This window comes from Halichoeres trimaculatus, unplaced genomic scaffold (genome assembly GCF_033239565.1).
Source record: "Halichoeres trimaculatus isolate MK-OKI-2021-1 unplaced genomic scaffold, fHalTri1.1 fHalTri1_scaffold_15, whole genome shotgun sequence".
Lineage (NCBI taxonomy): Eukaryota > Metazoa > Chordata > Actinopteri > Labriformes > Labridae > Halichoeres > Halichoeres trimaculatus.
Window position 1 is genome coordinate 25,685,597 of NW_027437193.1, and position 12,412 is coordinate 25,698,008.

At 44.2% G+C, this 12,412-nt stretch overlaps 1 protein-coding gene across 1 annotated transcript in view; it reads right to left on the reverse strand.

The window, feature by feature from the left end:
- Window positions 1–8,328: 8,328 nt before the first annotated feature.
- ephb3a (eph receptor B3a) overlaps window positions 8,329–12,412 on the reverse strand; it is a 46,892-nt gene continuing 42,808 nt past the window's right edge. The window contains exons 14-15 of the mRNA XM_074688296.1: window positions 12,147–12,340; window positions 8,329–9,992 (exon numbers count right to left, since the gene is read on the reverse strand). Coding sequence (XP_074544397.1) covers window positions 9,881–9,992; window positions 12,147–12,340 — 306 coding nt within the window. The 3' untranslated portion in view covers window positions 8,329–9,880. The remainder of the gene's footprint in view (window positions 9,993–12,146; window positions 12,341–12,412) is intronic.

The window sequence follows — 12,412 nt, forward strand, 5'->3', positions numbered from 1 at the left end:
TCAGTTCACCGGGAGCTGCGTGTTAGACTCTTACAATAAAAGCAGAATAAGGTTTTTCATGAGGGAATAGTCCACATGAAGACACTAAAGTTCCTCACAGTGGCTTTAAGTTCCTCTGCCTCCACTGGTTACACACAAATCGCCTTTTTACTGTGCGTTACATGTGTCTGTGCGCCTACAGAGAGCTGAATTCCCGATGTCAGCTGGCTCTCTGTTCCTCCAGCTTCTGTAACTCAATGCAATCTCTTTCATCAGTATTTCTGAGAACTGAAGGCTGTTCTTGAGGTTTTATTTCCATACTCGGAGGCAAGTCTTAATCCTCTGAAACTGTGTTTTAGACACTGAAACCAATGTAATTTTAATAGACTCAAACAATGATTACCATGTGATCTTACAAAAAACTACAGCTCCAATTAAATCTTACCAACGCTGCAGCGCTGCTGCTTGTGTCATCTTAACCCAGATTGTCCGTGTCCGTTACATTCACCAGCACAGTTTTTTAAATGAATGTGGAGCTGTTATCCTCGCTGTCTTAAACACTTTGTGCTGTCCTGCTGTTTTCACAGCCGTGACAGGTCTCAGTGGCTTGTCCCTTTTTCCCCACGAAATGTAACCCGAGGATGTGAGGAGCTTATGGTAAAGTGTGTTTGACAAAGGCCAGAGAAATGCAGAAATATTACTCACTGTACCGTCCGTGTTAGGGCGTGTGGAATTATCTCAGTGACGTGCTGTTACAAAAAGCTTTGTGAAAACATCAAGGTGTATGACAGTGGTTAATTTTTAGGTTTACATGCAGCTAAAGAAATCTAACTAGGAGCTCAGTCAGCACGAGATCAGACTATGAGGATGAATGGAAACAGTTTAGTCGAACAGAGAACGGAGTAAGCATAGCTCGACTGGCACACCTTGATAATGCGACGCAGTCGGATTCGGCAGGACTCCACGTCTCGGTCCTCGGCATTCAGCGTGAGCAGATTCACCCAGAAGAGGAAGGGGATAACCATGATAAATACGGTCTCCATTCTCCACCACAACAAACAAACAGCATGTAATGTAATTAACAGGTATAATATGTAAGAAAACATGGAGAGCTACAGCTGTGTTCATCTCGGCCATCGTCGTTAGTGTGTTTTATTCGGAGTGAGACTTTCTTGGCCAAAAGTCCGATTCTCTTCTTTACATGTTTATGCTGACAAGACTAGGCCCTGTTTACAAGTCCACGTTTCATCCCAAAACGCTAAAACGCAGTGAAAAAAAAATCAAGGGACTGAAAACACTGTAGTAAGCATGCCAGGCCAGTAGGCGGTGCAATAACTGTCTTGTCCAGAAGCCACTGAAGTAGAGTTGGGCCAATCATCTGGGCTGTTTCCCAAAGCCCAGGTACCTTGCCTTTGAAGGCAGTGCCTCCGAAGCCACTTCCTTCCAATCCAAGGTAAGTGTCCTGCCTCTGCTCAAAAGGAGATGCTAATGGAACAGCCTACAAAGGCATATTTTTTACCATCAGATTCCTTTCACAAATTTTTGTGTGATTGGAGTTACATTGTCTTACATAGCATGTGTTGCACTGTGGACAGTGCTTGGAAAGTTAAATACAAGCGTGGTTGTAGACCGTATGCTCAAGCGGCTACAAATATTGTCATGGCTTGCCACTTTTGTACGCTTTTTGCTTTTTTATTGTCACATCATTGACACTCTGCAGGTGCAGCTTCTCAGTAATTATAGTTACATGAGTGACACACAAAAGAGTCAAGTGTTGGACTTGGTATAAGTTGTTATTTTCAGAGGTGTATTTTGTTGCTTACATTTGAATTGGAATTTACCGCGCGCCTCCACTGGAGCGTCTCTCTCTGGTGCGTCTTTTCCTTCCATTTTTTTTCCTTTTTCGTAGATTCACGCGTTGCATGTTGGGTATTTATAGCCATGGCAAGGCTACGAAGGATACACCAGTGTATCCTTGGTCAATTAGCCACATGCTAACCAAACGGAGGACATATGCCTCCGGAGGACAGGAACATTGGAACAGCACTTAGGCAGCATCTGATGATGTAGAAGCCTGCCCACGCTCACCCCACGCCCACATCAGACCAAGGCAAGGCAAGGTACCTGGGCTTTGGGAAACAGCCCTGGTGTATTGGTGAATGCTAAGAGCTTAAGTGGAGCAACAGATGCACATTTTATTGAAAGACAGTCAGCAGATACAGCAGATTGAGCAGCACAAGCACAACGTGGAAGTTCGCAATGATCGTAACAACGGTGCTGTTGTCCTGTTGCATGCCCTCATGTGAAGCAGAGCATGATGTCAGCTTTTCTACTGAAAACGCTAGCTTACTGGTTACACAGCAACGGTGTCGCAGCGTTCCAGAAAAATATTCCCACTCAGGAGGCCGTTTTCAAAAGTTTGTTTTTTATGTCAGCTAAAACGCTGTTTCCCTGTAAAGTTGAGGCTGAAATGCAACAAAACTTTTGCGTTTCACCCTAAAACCTAGATTCCCCGCTGCGCCTTCACGATCGAGCTGTGACCTCAGTTAGGTTGCTTTGTGCTTGTATACCTGCCCCCAAACTCACTCAAATCTGCAGGTGCACTCTCGACTCTCAACAATTCAATTGACGTGTTCAGCCTACACTCATGAACGGTGGTGAGCATATTGGTAAAACCACGACTGACAAAAAAGTGTAGTGGCAAGGAGGTGTCAGATGATCTGCAAAAGCCACAATACAAATGCAAAAGCAGCAAAACAATGGAGTTTCATCCACAGCGGAAGTTAAAAGAGGTCATTTATTCCAACGGACACCGAGAAATAGTGAAAGTATGTAAATAATTATTTCCTCTTTTAACTTCAGCTATGATAAATATAGCTTCACGGGGTCTCTCCTTGTGATATCCTTCCTGGTGCTTGTATGTTTTACATTAAGCGGTAATGTGTCATCTTATATTTAGCTTCATGAATCAGTCATGTCATAACATCAGCATTGTAGTGTTAAAGCTGATAAAATTTTGACAAGAATTCCACAAATAAAGGGTTTAATTTCTAATTTTGGCTGGTTAACAAAGATTTACAGGGAGGGTATTTAAATGAAGAGCTCCTCAGAGGTTTCATCCTATCAACTTCAAATATGCTCTGTGTGCAGTGGCTATAATGTAGATTTAAAAATTATTCACAGATAGAGTTTTCATCAGAGAGCACTACATAGGGTCAAAGTCTTTTTTGAAAATTCCTAAATTTTAAGTCTTTATAGAGCTCGTGGTCATTGTTTGATTTATTCATTTAAGCCAAATGTGTGCCGATTTGTCTCATGGCAGCAGAGCTGATAGGTTTTAATTCTGTCAGTGTTTGTGCTTCGACTCATGGCTACAGTCTGTTCCTCAGTTTCATTTCTGGGAATCCAGAGCCCCTTACGGCACATACACAAGACTTGTGTTTTTGCCGGATGACGGAGCATGTCGCATCAATGAGCACATAGCAAAGCAAGCAGAGTAGGAAGTCAGACACCAAAACTAAATTAGAGCACATGGTTAATTTTGAGAATAAAATCCTCTGTGTTGACAGCAGATTGTATTTCACTTAACTACAACAACAAACCATCATAATGAGGGGAGCCAGGCCTGGTGTCAACAGGTTGGAGGTTTCCAGAGGCCAATAAAAACAACAGGGAGGCTCAACAATAGAGTGTAAGTCATACTGAAAGAAACCAAGAAAAATCTGACTTCAACTCTCCAAATTGTATGAAGGAGCACTGAGCCAAACTGCAGCGGAGCTGAGACGGACCAGACACAGATCTGGTGGAAGCCAGAGAAAGGATTTCTACAATTTGAATTTGTCAACTGCACTGCCCTCTTCCTTCCTGGAATAAGAGTTTATTCAGTCATGGACTTCTGCTGATCAAGGTCTGCCAATGAACACGGACATAAACTGATTTCCTAACCATACTCCACCATGCCTCCACCATGTTGGATTACATAGCATTTCACATACAAGTCAGGTCTGCTTCGTGTTTCACTGGTTTTAAAGTGAAAGCTCAACATTTGTCATAAATAAACTGTATCAATCCTGTATGAAGTTATGAAATACTTCACTGTCATGAACTACTCTACGGGTGATAACTTGGTGAAAGTTGTAGCTCCACCCATTGATTGAAAACAGCCCTGCATGCTGTCCAAGGGGTTGTTTACACAACGTTTTTAGGATGAAACCATAGACTTAATAAAACATGGAAGAAGCATCTGCAATGTCACCTGTCTGTTCCTGAAACCGTGAAATGAAGCCAATCAGCTGACACAGCCACATCCCCTGTGACGCTGGCTGTGAGTTTTTCTTCGAGCAGCTACAGGGCGCCCAGCAGTCACGCGACCTGAGCTGTGTCTCTGATTGGAATTTCAAATGATCCTAATAACTTCTAAACCACAGAGATAGAAAAAAATCACTCACAGTACAGTGTGGGCTGATAGTGAAATTGGTGTTTAAGACCCAAGCCGTTTTTTTTTTTAAAACCAGGCTGTTAATATGCTTTTTAATGATGTAAAAGTCATTTTTATGGCTGGGTGTGTACGTGACTTCCCGTCTTTCTGCAGCCAGCCTCAAGCAGATTCTTGATGAACAGTGACTTTTAGCACTTCCTCATAGGCTTCATTTTTACTAACCGGATGCAATGCAAAAGTATCATTGAGTTTCGGCCTCTTGTTGACATGGAAACGACCACCTAAAAAGTAACTTTTGAAACTGGCCTCCAGGAAGGAAGTTTTCTGAAATGCTGGAGTTTTCAGTGGAAACACTGACGTCACGCTCTGCTTGGTATTGTTGTGGACCACTGTGCTGTGCTCAATCTGCTGAATCAGCTGACTGTCTTTATACAAAATGTGCATCTGTTGCTCCACTTCTGCTCTCAGTATTCCCCAATACACCAGATGATCAGCTCAACACACAACTTCAGTGGAGATCTACCAACAGCTGCTTCTAGACAAGACAGTTTTAGCGCCAACTACAGGCCTGGCATACTTATGCTAATTTTACCACAGACGTCAATCGTAGTATCAACTGATTTCCTATATTGACACTTACTACAGTGTTTTCAGTCCCTCAGCGTTTCTGTGTAAATGCAGATTTTTTCCACTGTTTTTAGCGTAAAACGTTGTGTAAACCTTTAGAGCTCAACACTTCTACATTTTTACATTTGGCTCACAGCACCAGCACCACTATTTCAGCTGCTCAGCCAACAGTTTGTCAATGCATCTCAGTTGTGATGCTCCGTAATGTATGCAAAGGTGCCATGTCCCATTCATTGTACCCTGTGGCTTAAAACTGGCATTTTTTTTTTTTTTTTTTTTGGTATTGAGGAATTTTGGATGAAGTCTTGTTGAGGAACAAAACCCTGAAAGTTTTGGTTTCTCTTCAGCTCTATTTCTTGGCTGGAGCTCGCTGCCAGGCAATCAACTGAGACTCCAGGAAGTTTCTGGTCCCAGCCAAGAAATAATCTGGCACATAACCTCGTGTTAAGGGGCAAGTTGTTTCACTTCTCGTTTTGTACGAAAGTGCACAAAATTAGACTCAGGCTGTTTCCCCTTCTTCCAGTTTTTGTGCTTAGCTAGCAGCCAACAGCCCTCTTTCTGATCCATAGCATCCTGTCCTTCAAACTCGGCGGAGTACTGACACCCATTAATCAGTGGCTGGGGCTTTAGAGGCCATTAAATGGATCACACGCTGCAGAGATGGAGCCTCAGTCGGGCGGTGGTGGGGAGGTCTCTGAAAGCACAAAGTGCACTGTCATGCTAATCATCTGGCCCGCTGAAGGCCTCCGTCAGGAAGGATCCGGAGAGGCGAAGACAAAATTAAGAGTCAAGATTTACCAACACAGACGGGTTTGTGTACATGTTTGTCTGTGTGTGTGTCAGGGTGTTTGTGTGTTGAGCCTTTTTAATTAAATGTGAGCAAATCATTTGAGGGGAAAATTGAGTCTTTCTATAATGAGATGTTTTTTATTGTTTATTAGATGTGACGCTGCAGCAGAGATCACAGTAGCACTTGGTGCCAGCTGCTTCGCTGAAATGTTCAGATAAAATACTCCAAGAGCAGGGCTAGGGAGGAACGGATTATCTTTAACAAGATTATAATAATCAGGTTACAAAAAATGGAAATGTAATCCATTAATTTGGATTAAAAAAGAATAAGGTTTTATGAATTGTGGATTTAATCTGATTTATAGATTTAGTGTAAGGTCAGGGAACACCTGGGAAATCATACACCACCATAATTAAGGGTCAAAAACAGAAAATGTGTGAGCTATAGATTAGAGATTCGAAACTAAACCAGGTTTTCTGTCATGTGTATTTACAGGAATGAAGCTTTAAGGAGATGGACATTTTCCCCTGACCATCATGTATTCAACACACCAGAGAACATGTTATGTTTCTGCAGCTATCTCTGTATGCACCGCACCGTGACGCTCTGCTGTACAGTATCTCAGAAGATTCAATTAAAACACGGCCCATTTTACATGAAAAGTGCGGCTGAAAAGACTTTGATTTCCATTTGTGCTTGCGGTGCAGAGATGCAGAAATTCCTCCACAGTGAGGGCACGGCGTTGTTAAAAAGCTCTGATATTTTCTCGTGTGTGTTTCTCTCCTCACAGTTTGGGCTTAGTGCTGCGTGCGCTTCACCATAAAGAGGGTAGTTTTCCATTGATGAGCCGGCGCAGGCAGCTTCAGCAGCAGCAAATCACTACTCTGTTAAAAGGCCCTGATGCGTAGCAAACTCTCCTGCCAAGCCTCCTCGCTCCAAATCTGCCTGCTTGCAGACCCCCTGTAATTGGAGGCATTAAACTTGCTTTGGACAGGATGGCAAATGAGAGCTTTGAGCTTTGGAGGAGAACACACTGGTGCATTCAGGAGGGGTACACAAGGAGACGCAGCTAAATCTGACAAATCACAGCCAATCCTGCAGATCCGTGGATGAGAGGGAGGGTGCACCAGCGCGCACAGTTCATGCATCTGAGTGTGTGTTTGCATCGAGTCCCATCTCGGCTGGTGTTAATGTGTGATTATGTGGGTCCAGTTTAATGGCTGTGCTGCTGTTAATCTCAGTAATCTCAGGGATCACTCTCAGGGATTTGATGCTGAACTGCAGAATGTTCAGTCACTGAGAAGCAGCCAGCAGCCACGTCATAAAAACTGTCTGTCATCGTGCCATCACCTCCTCAGCTTTCACCTCCACCAGGCTCCCCTCGCTTTAACCTGAGAGGAACTGTCTCGGCTGATTTCTCATCACGTAATGGTCTATGATACGATAATGAGATATTTTCCTTTAGCTTTGCTGCCATTTTACATCATCTTCAAGTTGCAGCAGGGGAAAATGTGACAACATGCTCTGCTAAGACGAGCAGCGAGCCAGAGCTGGAGTGGCCTGCAAAAGCTGGAAATGCATCAAATGTTTGATGGTAAACAGGATGCAGAATCTCACTTTTGACATTGTGTCAGATCTCAGGAAAATACCACGCAAACACATTTTTTGAAAAGGCTCCTCCTGTGTTTTTCCGCTCATTAAAAAAAGCTGGAACCTCTTCAAGAAAGACACTAAAAAACACTGGAAGACTTCCCTCTCTGCAGGCTTGTACGCTAAATATTCTCCTGCAAGGTCAAGCGTGTCTTTCTATCTATGGAAAAAAGAGCTACCACGCCACAGAGCATCTCTCTGCAGATTAGCTAAAAGCTTTGACTCAGATGAGAAATGCCAGGCTCTCAGGGTTACAGAGGGGAACAACATCGTCACATCGTCTGTGTACAAGCACACTGTGGATCTGCTTCTGAAGGCCTCAGTGCTGACCTGGTGTGTGCGCACACGTCCCGTGAGAGCAGCAGAGATGATCACACAGAGCATGCTCCCTTCAGTGGCTGATCTTATGATCTTACACCCTCCTTCTCTCTCGAGGTCCCTTCAAGACAAGGATCCGCTGTGTCAATAAAAACAGAAGGTGACAGCTTCTCTCGTGTGCTCCGGCCTGGGACGGAGACCCAGTTTGTGTCCTGGCTGGCAGATTAAAGTCAAACAACACTGACTCTTGGTGTGAAGCCAGATTATCGTTGCCTCCTTGAAGCTCCTCCAGCAGAGTCTGAAATCCCCAGAAATAGTCCTGTGGTCTCGCTAATTGGTGAGCCGTGTGGACCGGCCTTTGATTAACCTTAAATCTTAATGAGTCCAATCCAGAGCTGCAGAAATACTCGAGCTGAGGAGGTGAAGCACACTCTCTATTCCCTCTTTTCATCCCTCTGCCGGATAAGAGAAACCTGGAACTCCAGCCTTGGTGAACCCAGCGAGAAATCAAAGAGAATACCAGAGATCTGTTTAATAATTTATTTGCATATGATTATCGTAAAAATACTGAAAGAGAAATGCTTATTTTTGTTCTAGTTTTCCGGCGTGTTTTTTTTCTTTTTACAACCTAATACACCTTTAATTGCACAGGAAGAAGTCTGCCCTAACAGACACACGTTTTCTTCTTTCATTGTGACATATAGTTTCAGATATGTAATGACCATTAAACTGGAACTCCTCCTTTTGTTTGCTCCTCCACATTAAACAAACAAGCATATAAACGAGGGTCATAGAGAGGTCACAGTCAGGTCAGATTGTTGAGAATGCTGAGCTGGCTGCTCTAATAGAAACATATTTACAGGCAGTTGTTTTAGATAGGAACTGCTCTGACAGCTGGCGTGCTGAAGGAAACACATGTCAGGAGAAATGAACCAATGAGTGAATTTGTTTGACACTAATGTTTGTAGGTCAGCTCAATATTAAGGTTGGGAACTTATTATCTGGATAGTGACCTTTTTAATTCCCCCTGATCTGCAACACGTTCACACCACGGCACGACCACAGGCGCTTTTCATTTTTAAAAACAGATCTCCACAAAGTCCCGTCTGTGTTTAGAGACATAATTATTCTGTCTGTGCAGAACGTTTCCCCTCCCATCGCTCGTTCATGTCCGTCTGCTTTGTCAATGTGTGAAAAACAAGCAGTGTAATAAAAAAGTTAAGCCCCGGTGCTTGTAAAAAAAACACACACAGAAAATAACACCTCTTTGCAATAACATGATAATAACTTAGCATTCAAAAACAATGCGTATATGAATCAAACAAGGTTAAGAAAACCTGGACGTTAAAGTCCGTACAGCAAAATTCCACCAAAGCAAACAGCAAACGTGGAACTCGTTTCTACTTTTCTCATGAAGAAGTTTCCACTTTGGCATGCACATGACGTGTCCCGCACAGTGTCAGTTCAATCCCCGCTCTGACGGCGGAGAGACAGCGTGAAGACTCGGATGCTTTGTACACATTTGTAACAAGTTTGTCCCCCGGTACTCGTGGAAGACAGTATTTAAGAGGAAGCAGATGACGTGTGTCTTTTCTTTTTTTTTTGTTCTTAAAAATCAAGAAAGGAAAAGAATAACGTTGGTTGGGTTTAAAAAAAACAAAGGAGAAGATTGACTAGATCGACTGTGTACAGGAAGGTTTGGAGTTGTCTTTAATGTTCGTTTCAAACAGAAGTTTGCTTTGTCTTGGCACTGAGTCCTCAATCTGAGGGCGGAGAGAAGAAAAGTCTGATTCCCAACCAGCAGAAAACACATGCAGACATGCAAACACAACCTGAGAAGGGGCAATAGGAAGTTTGGTTTATGTCATTAGTCACAAATCCACAAGTGTCAAGTCATGAACGCACACACTGCAATGAAAAGTCTCTTTGAACGCACATTAAATTTTCCAGCTGGAATGAAATCTCCATCACGGTCCCAGTCCTCCCGCCTCCCTCTTTCATCTTCTTCTTTTTATGTTACATAGGGCTCTTGGCGTCAGAGTCTTTCAGGTAGTTTTTATCCGCTCTGTGTCCTCGGCTCACACTCGGATGGGGAGGGTTTGGCTCATCTGTTGCCGAACAATTTCCTGACTGCTGTCCGGACTCTTCCTGTTGTGTCCCGGCAGCGTTCCCCCGAGCCGCAGCAGATCCCTGCCAACACAAAGCAGCCGCGCAGGTCAGTCGCGGGTTCACAGGCACTTTAAACAAAAGATTCAGCTCATTATTACTTTGCTAAGTGCTCTCATTGAAGGTGCATAAAGGTCTAATCCATCTTTGTGCTGCTGGAGCTAAATTCTGCAGAGTATTTGCACCTAAGACCTTGTGGATATAAACAATAAAACACAGGAGGGTGAAAATCTGCTGATCGAGGGCTTCATCTGCGATAAATATAAGTCCAACTCAAACGCAGAGCCAAATCTATTCATCATATCTCCAGTTTTAATAAAAGTTCAACATTTTTCTCGGCTATCTTTGGAAAGGCGCGGCAGCCTGCGAGTGTCCTTTGTTCCTCAGCCAGTGTCCTTGTTTTTAAGGCCCCAGTGGCTGAAGATACTCTACAGATAGCGCTGCATCTCATATCCTCTCCCTCCCTCCTTTTGTTATCTGCCCCAGCATCAGTCGGCAGCCAATGGCAGGTGAGCGGGAGACGCACACGCTAACACGGGAGACGCTCCCTGAATCATGCTCTGACAACATGATCCCTTCTCCGCGCTCCTCTTCCTCCTCTGTCTATCGCTCTCGGTGCTGCATACAGATGAGGCTGTAAATTAATCACTGGCGTGTCAACTGCACACGGCAACATGTAGCTCAACGCACGCACACACATAAAGAAGCATCAGAAACACACACGCTCACTTATACCCCTTTCCTATTGGCCCATCCCAGTATTGGGCGCACCCTCCCCTGATGCATTAAAAAGCTCATTAGCAACCTAATTAAACACATTCCTCTCTTTTAGCTTCTCCTCAATCTCCCTTATTACTCACACTTCATCACCTCCTGCTTTTCCACATCAGCAGCTCTGGCTGCTGTCTGTCCTATCACCTACATTCCAGCATCCAGCCAAGTATAGGGGGAATTAAACCGAGGTCAGCCATTACATTTCCACACACAATTAGCTTCAGTGAGCCCGGATCCTGGCATAGGAGCCGCCCTTGGGGCCCTGTGTTAGAGTGAAACTGTGAGCCAAGGAGCTGGCACCAGACCTGGATACTGTATGTATGAATCCAGCCTTTTGTGCCTGTCAGAAACAGGAAGCCATCACACAGGAATGAGGATGTGCGCTTGATTCATTATACATCACTATAGAGCTGAGGATCCAGCATCTAAAGCAGCACTAATCAGACTGTTGACTGGATGCCAGGTGAACAAAACTCACAACAAACACGTCTGTGAAACTCAGAGTCGCTGCGCTCACAACAAAGTAAAAAAACAATCCTCAGCTCGAGGACGGCTACCGATGAAATCGTCAACTTCTTCACTTTCAAGGCAGACGTCTGTCAGCCAAAAAAAACAACCTTTAGCTAAAAAATCAACGCAAAGCATAAAACTAACACAACCAAACAAGCACGAACATTTTTGTGCTTCTTTTTTTATGCTGACAACAGCTTTTTTCACTGACATCTTATTCTAACAAACCCAAAAGCACTGCTCCACCAAGCTCTTCACCGTGAGGGGTCTTCATCCTCCACTTCACAGCCGTCACATTCAACACAGAGGACCATCTCACACAAGGTGAAAGAGAGGGGATTGCATCATCCCCTTCTGTGTTGAAGCTATCCTGCTGTTATTATAGAAAACCTCAAAAGCACTTGGTACGACGAGCCCGGCAGCAGAATAATGCATATATATATTTTCAACAACGGTCAGCTCCAGTAGCAGCCCAAACTGCAACAAAAACACAGCCAACTCCTGATGAAAGTGTGGGTAAATTTGCAGTGAAATATTTAAGCCTTTCTGCCACGAGCCTCTGCTTTGACTCTAAGCTCTAGTTGTTGTGCACGCTGGGTTTCTTCACAATTGTCCCCTCTCCACACAGCCTCTAAACCCAGTGAGGGTTTTTGCTGCAGCTCTTTAAAAAGTAAAATCAGCAAGTTTGTGCGAAAAGTTGCTAAATCTCACAGCAAACTTGCCACGCTGGTAACAGAGAAGTGCTTTTCTCCTCTTTAAAAGAACTGAGATAACACATTTTCAAGCAGACACTCTCTCTTCCTGAAACCCCACTAGCTGTGAGAAAAAAAACCTTAACTATGACTCTTTGGGTATCTGTCATCAGTGAGTGTTGGAGGCTGCAGAAGGACTCACCCTGAGTAGGAGCTGGTCACCACCTTGAGGCTGGCGGCGTTGCGGAGCAGCTTGTCCAGGGTGCTAACAATGCGGGAGAATTTGGGCCTCAGGTTTCTCTCCTTCATCCAGCACTCGAGCATCAGCTGGTGCAGCACCATGGGACAGTCCATGGGTGGGGGCAGCCGGTAATCCTGCTCCACCGCCGTCATCACCTGAGAATAAAAACAGAGGTCTCTGTCATGCTGTTTTTAGACACAGAGGTGCTGTGTGCACGCGTGGGTCCT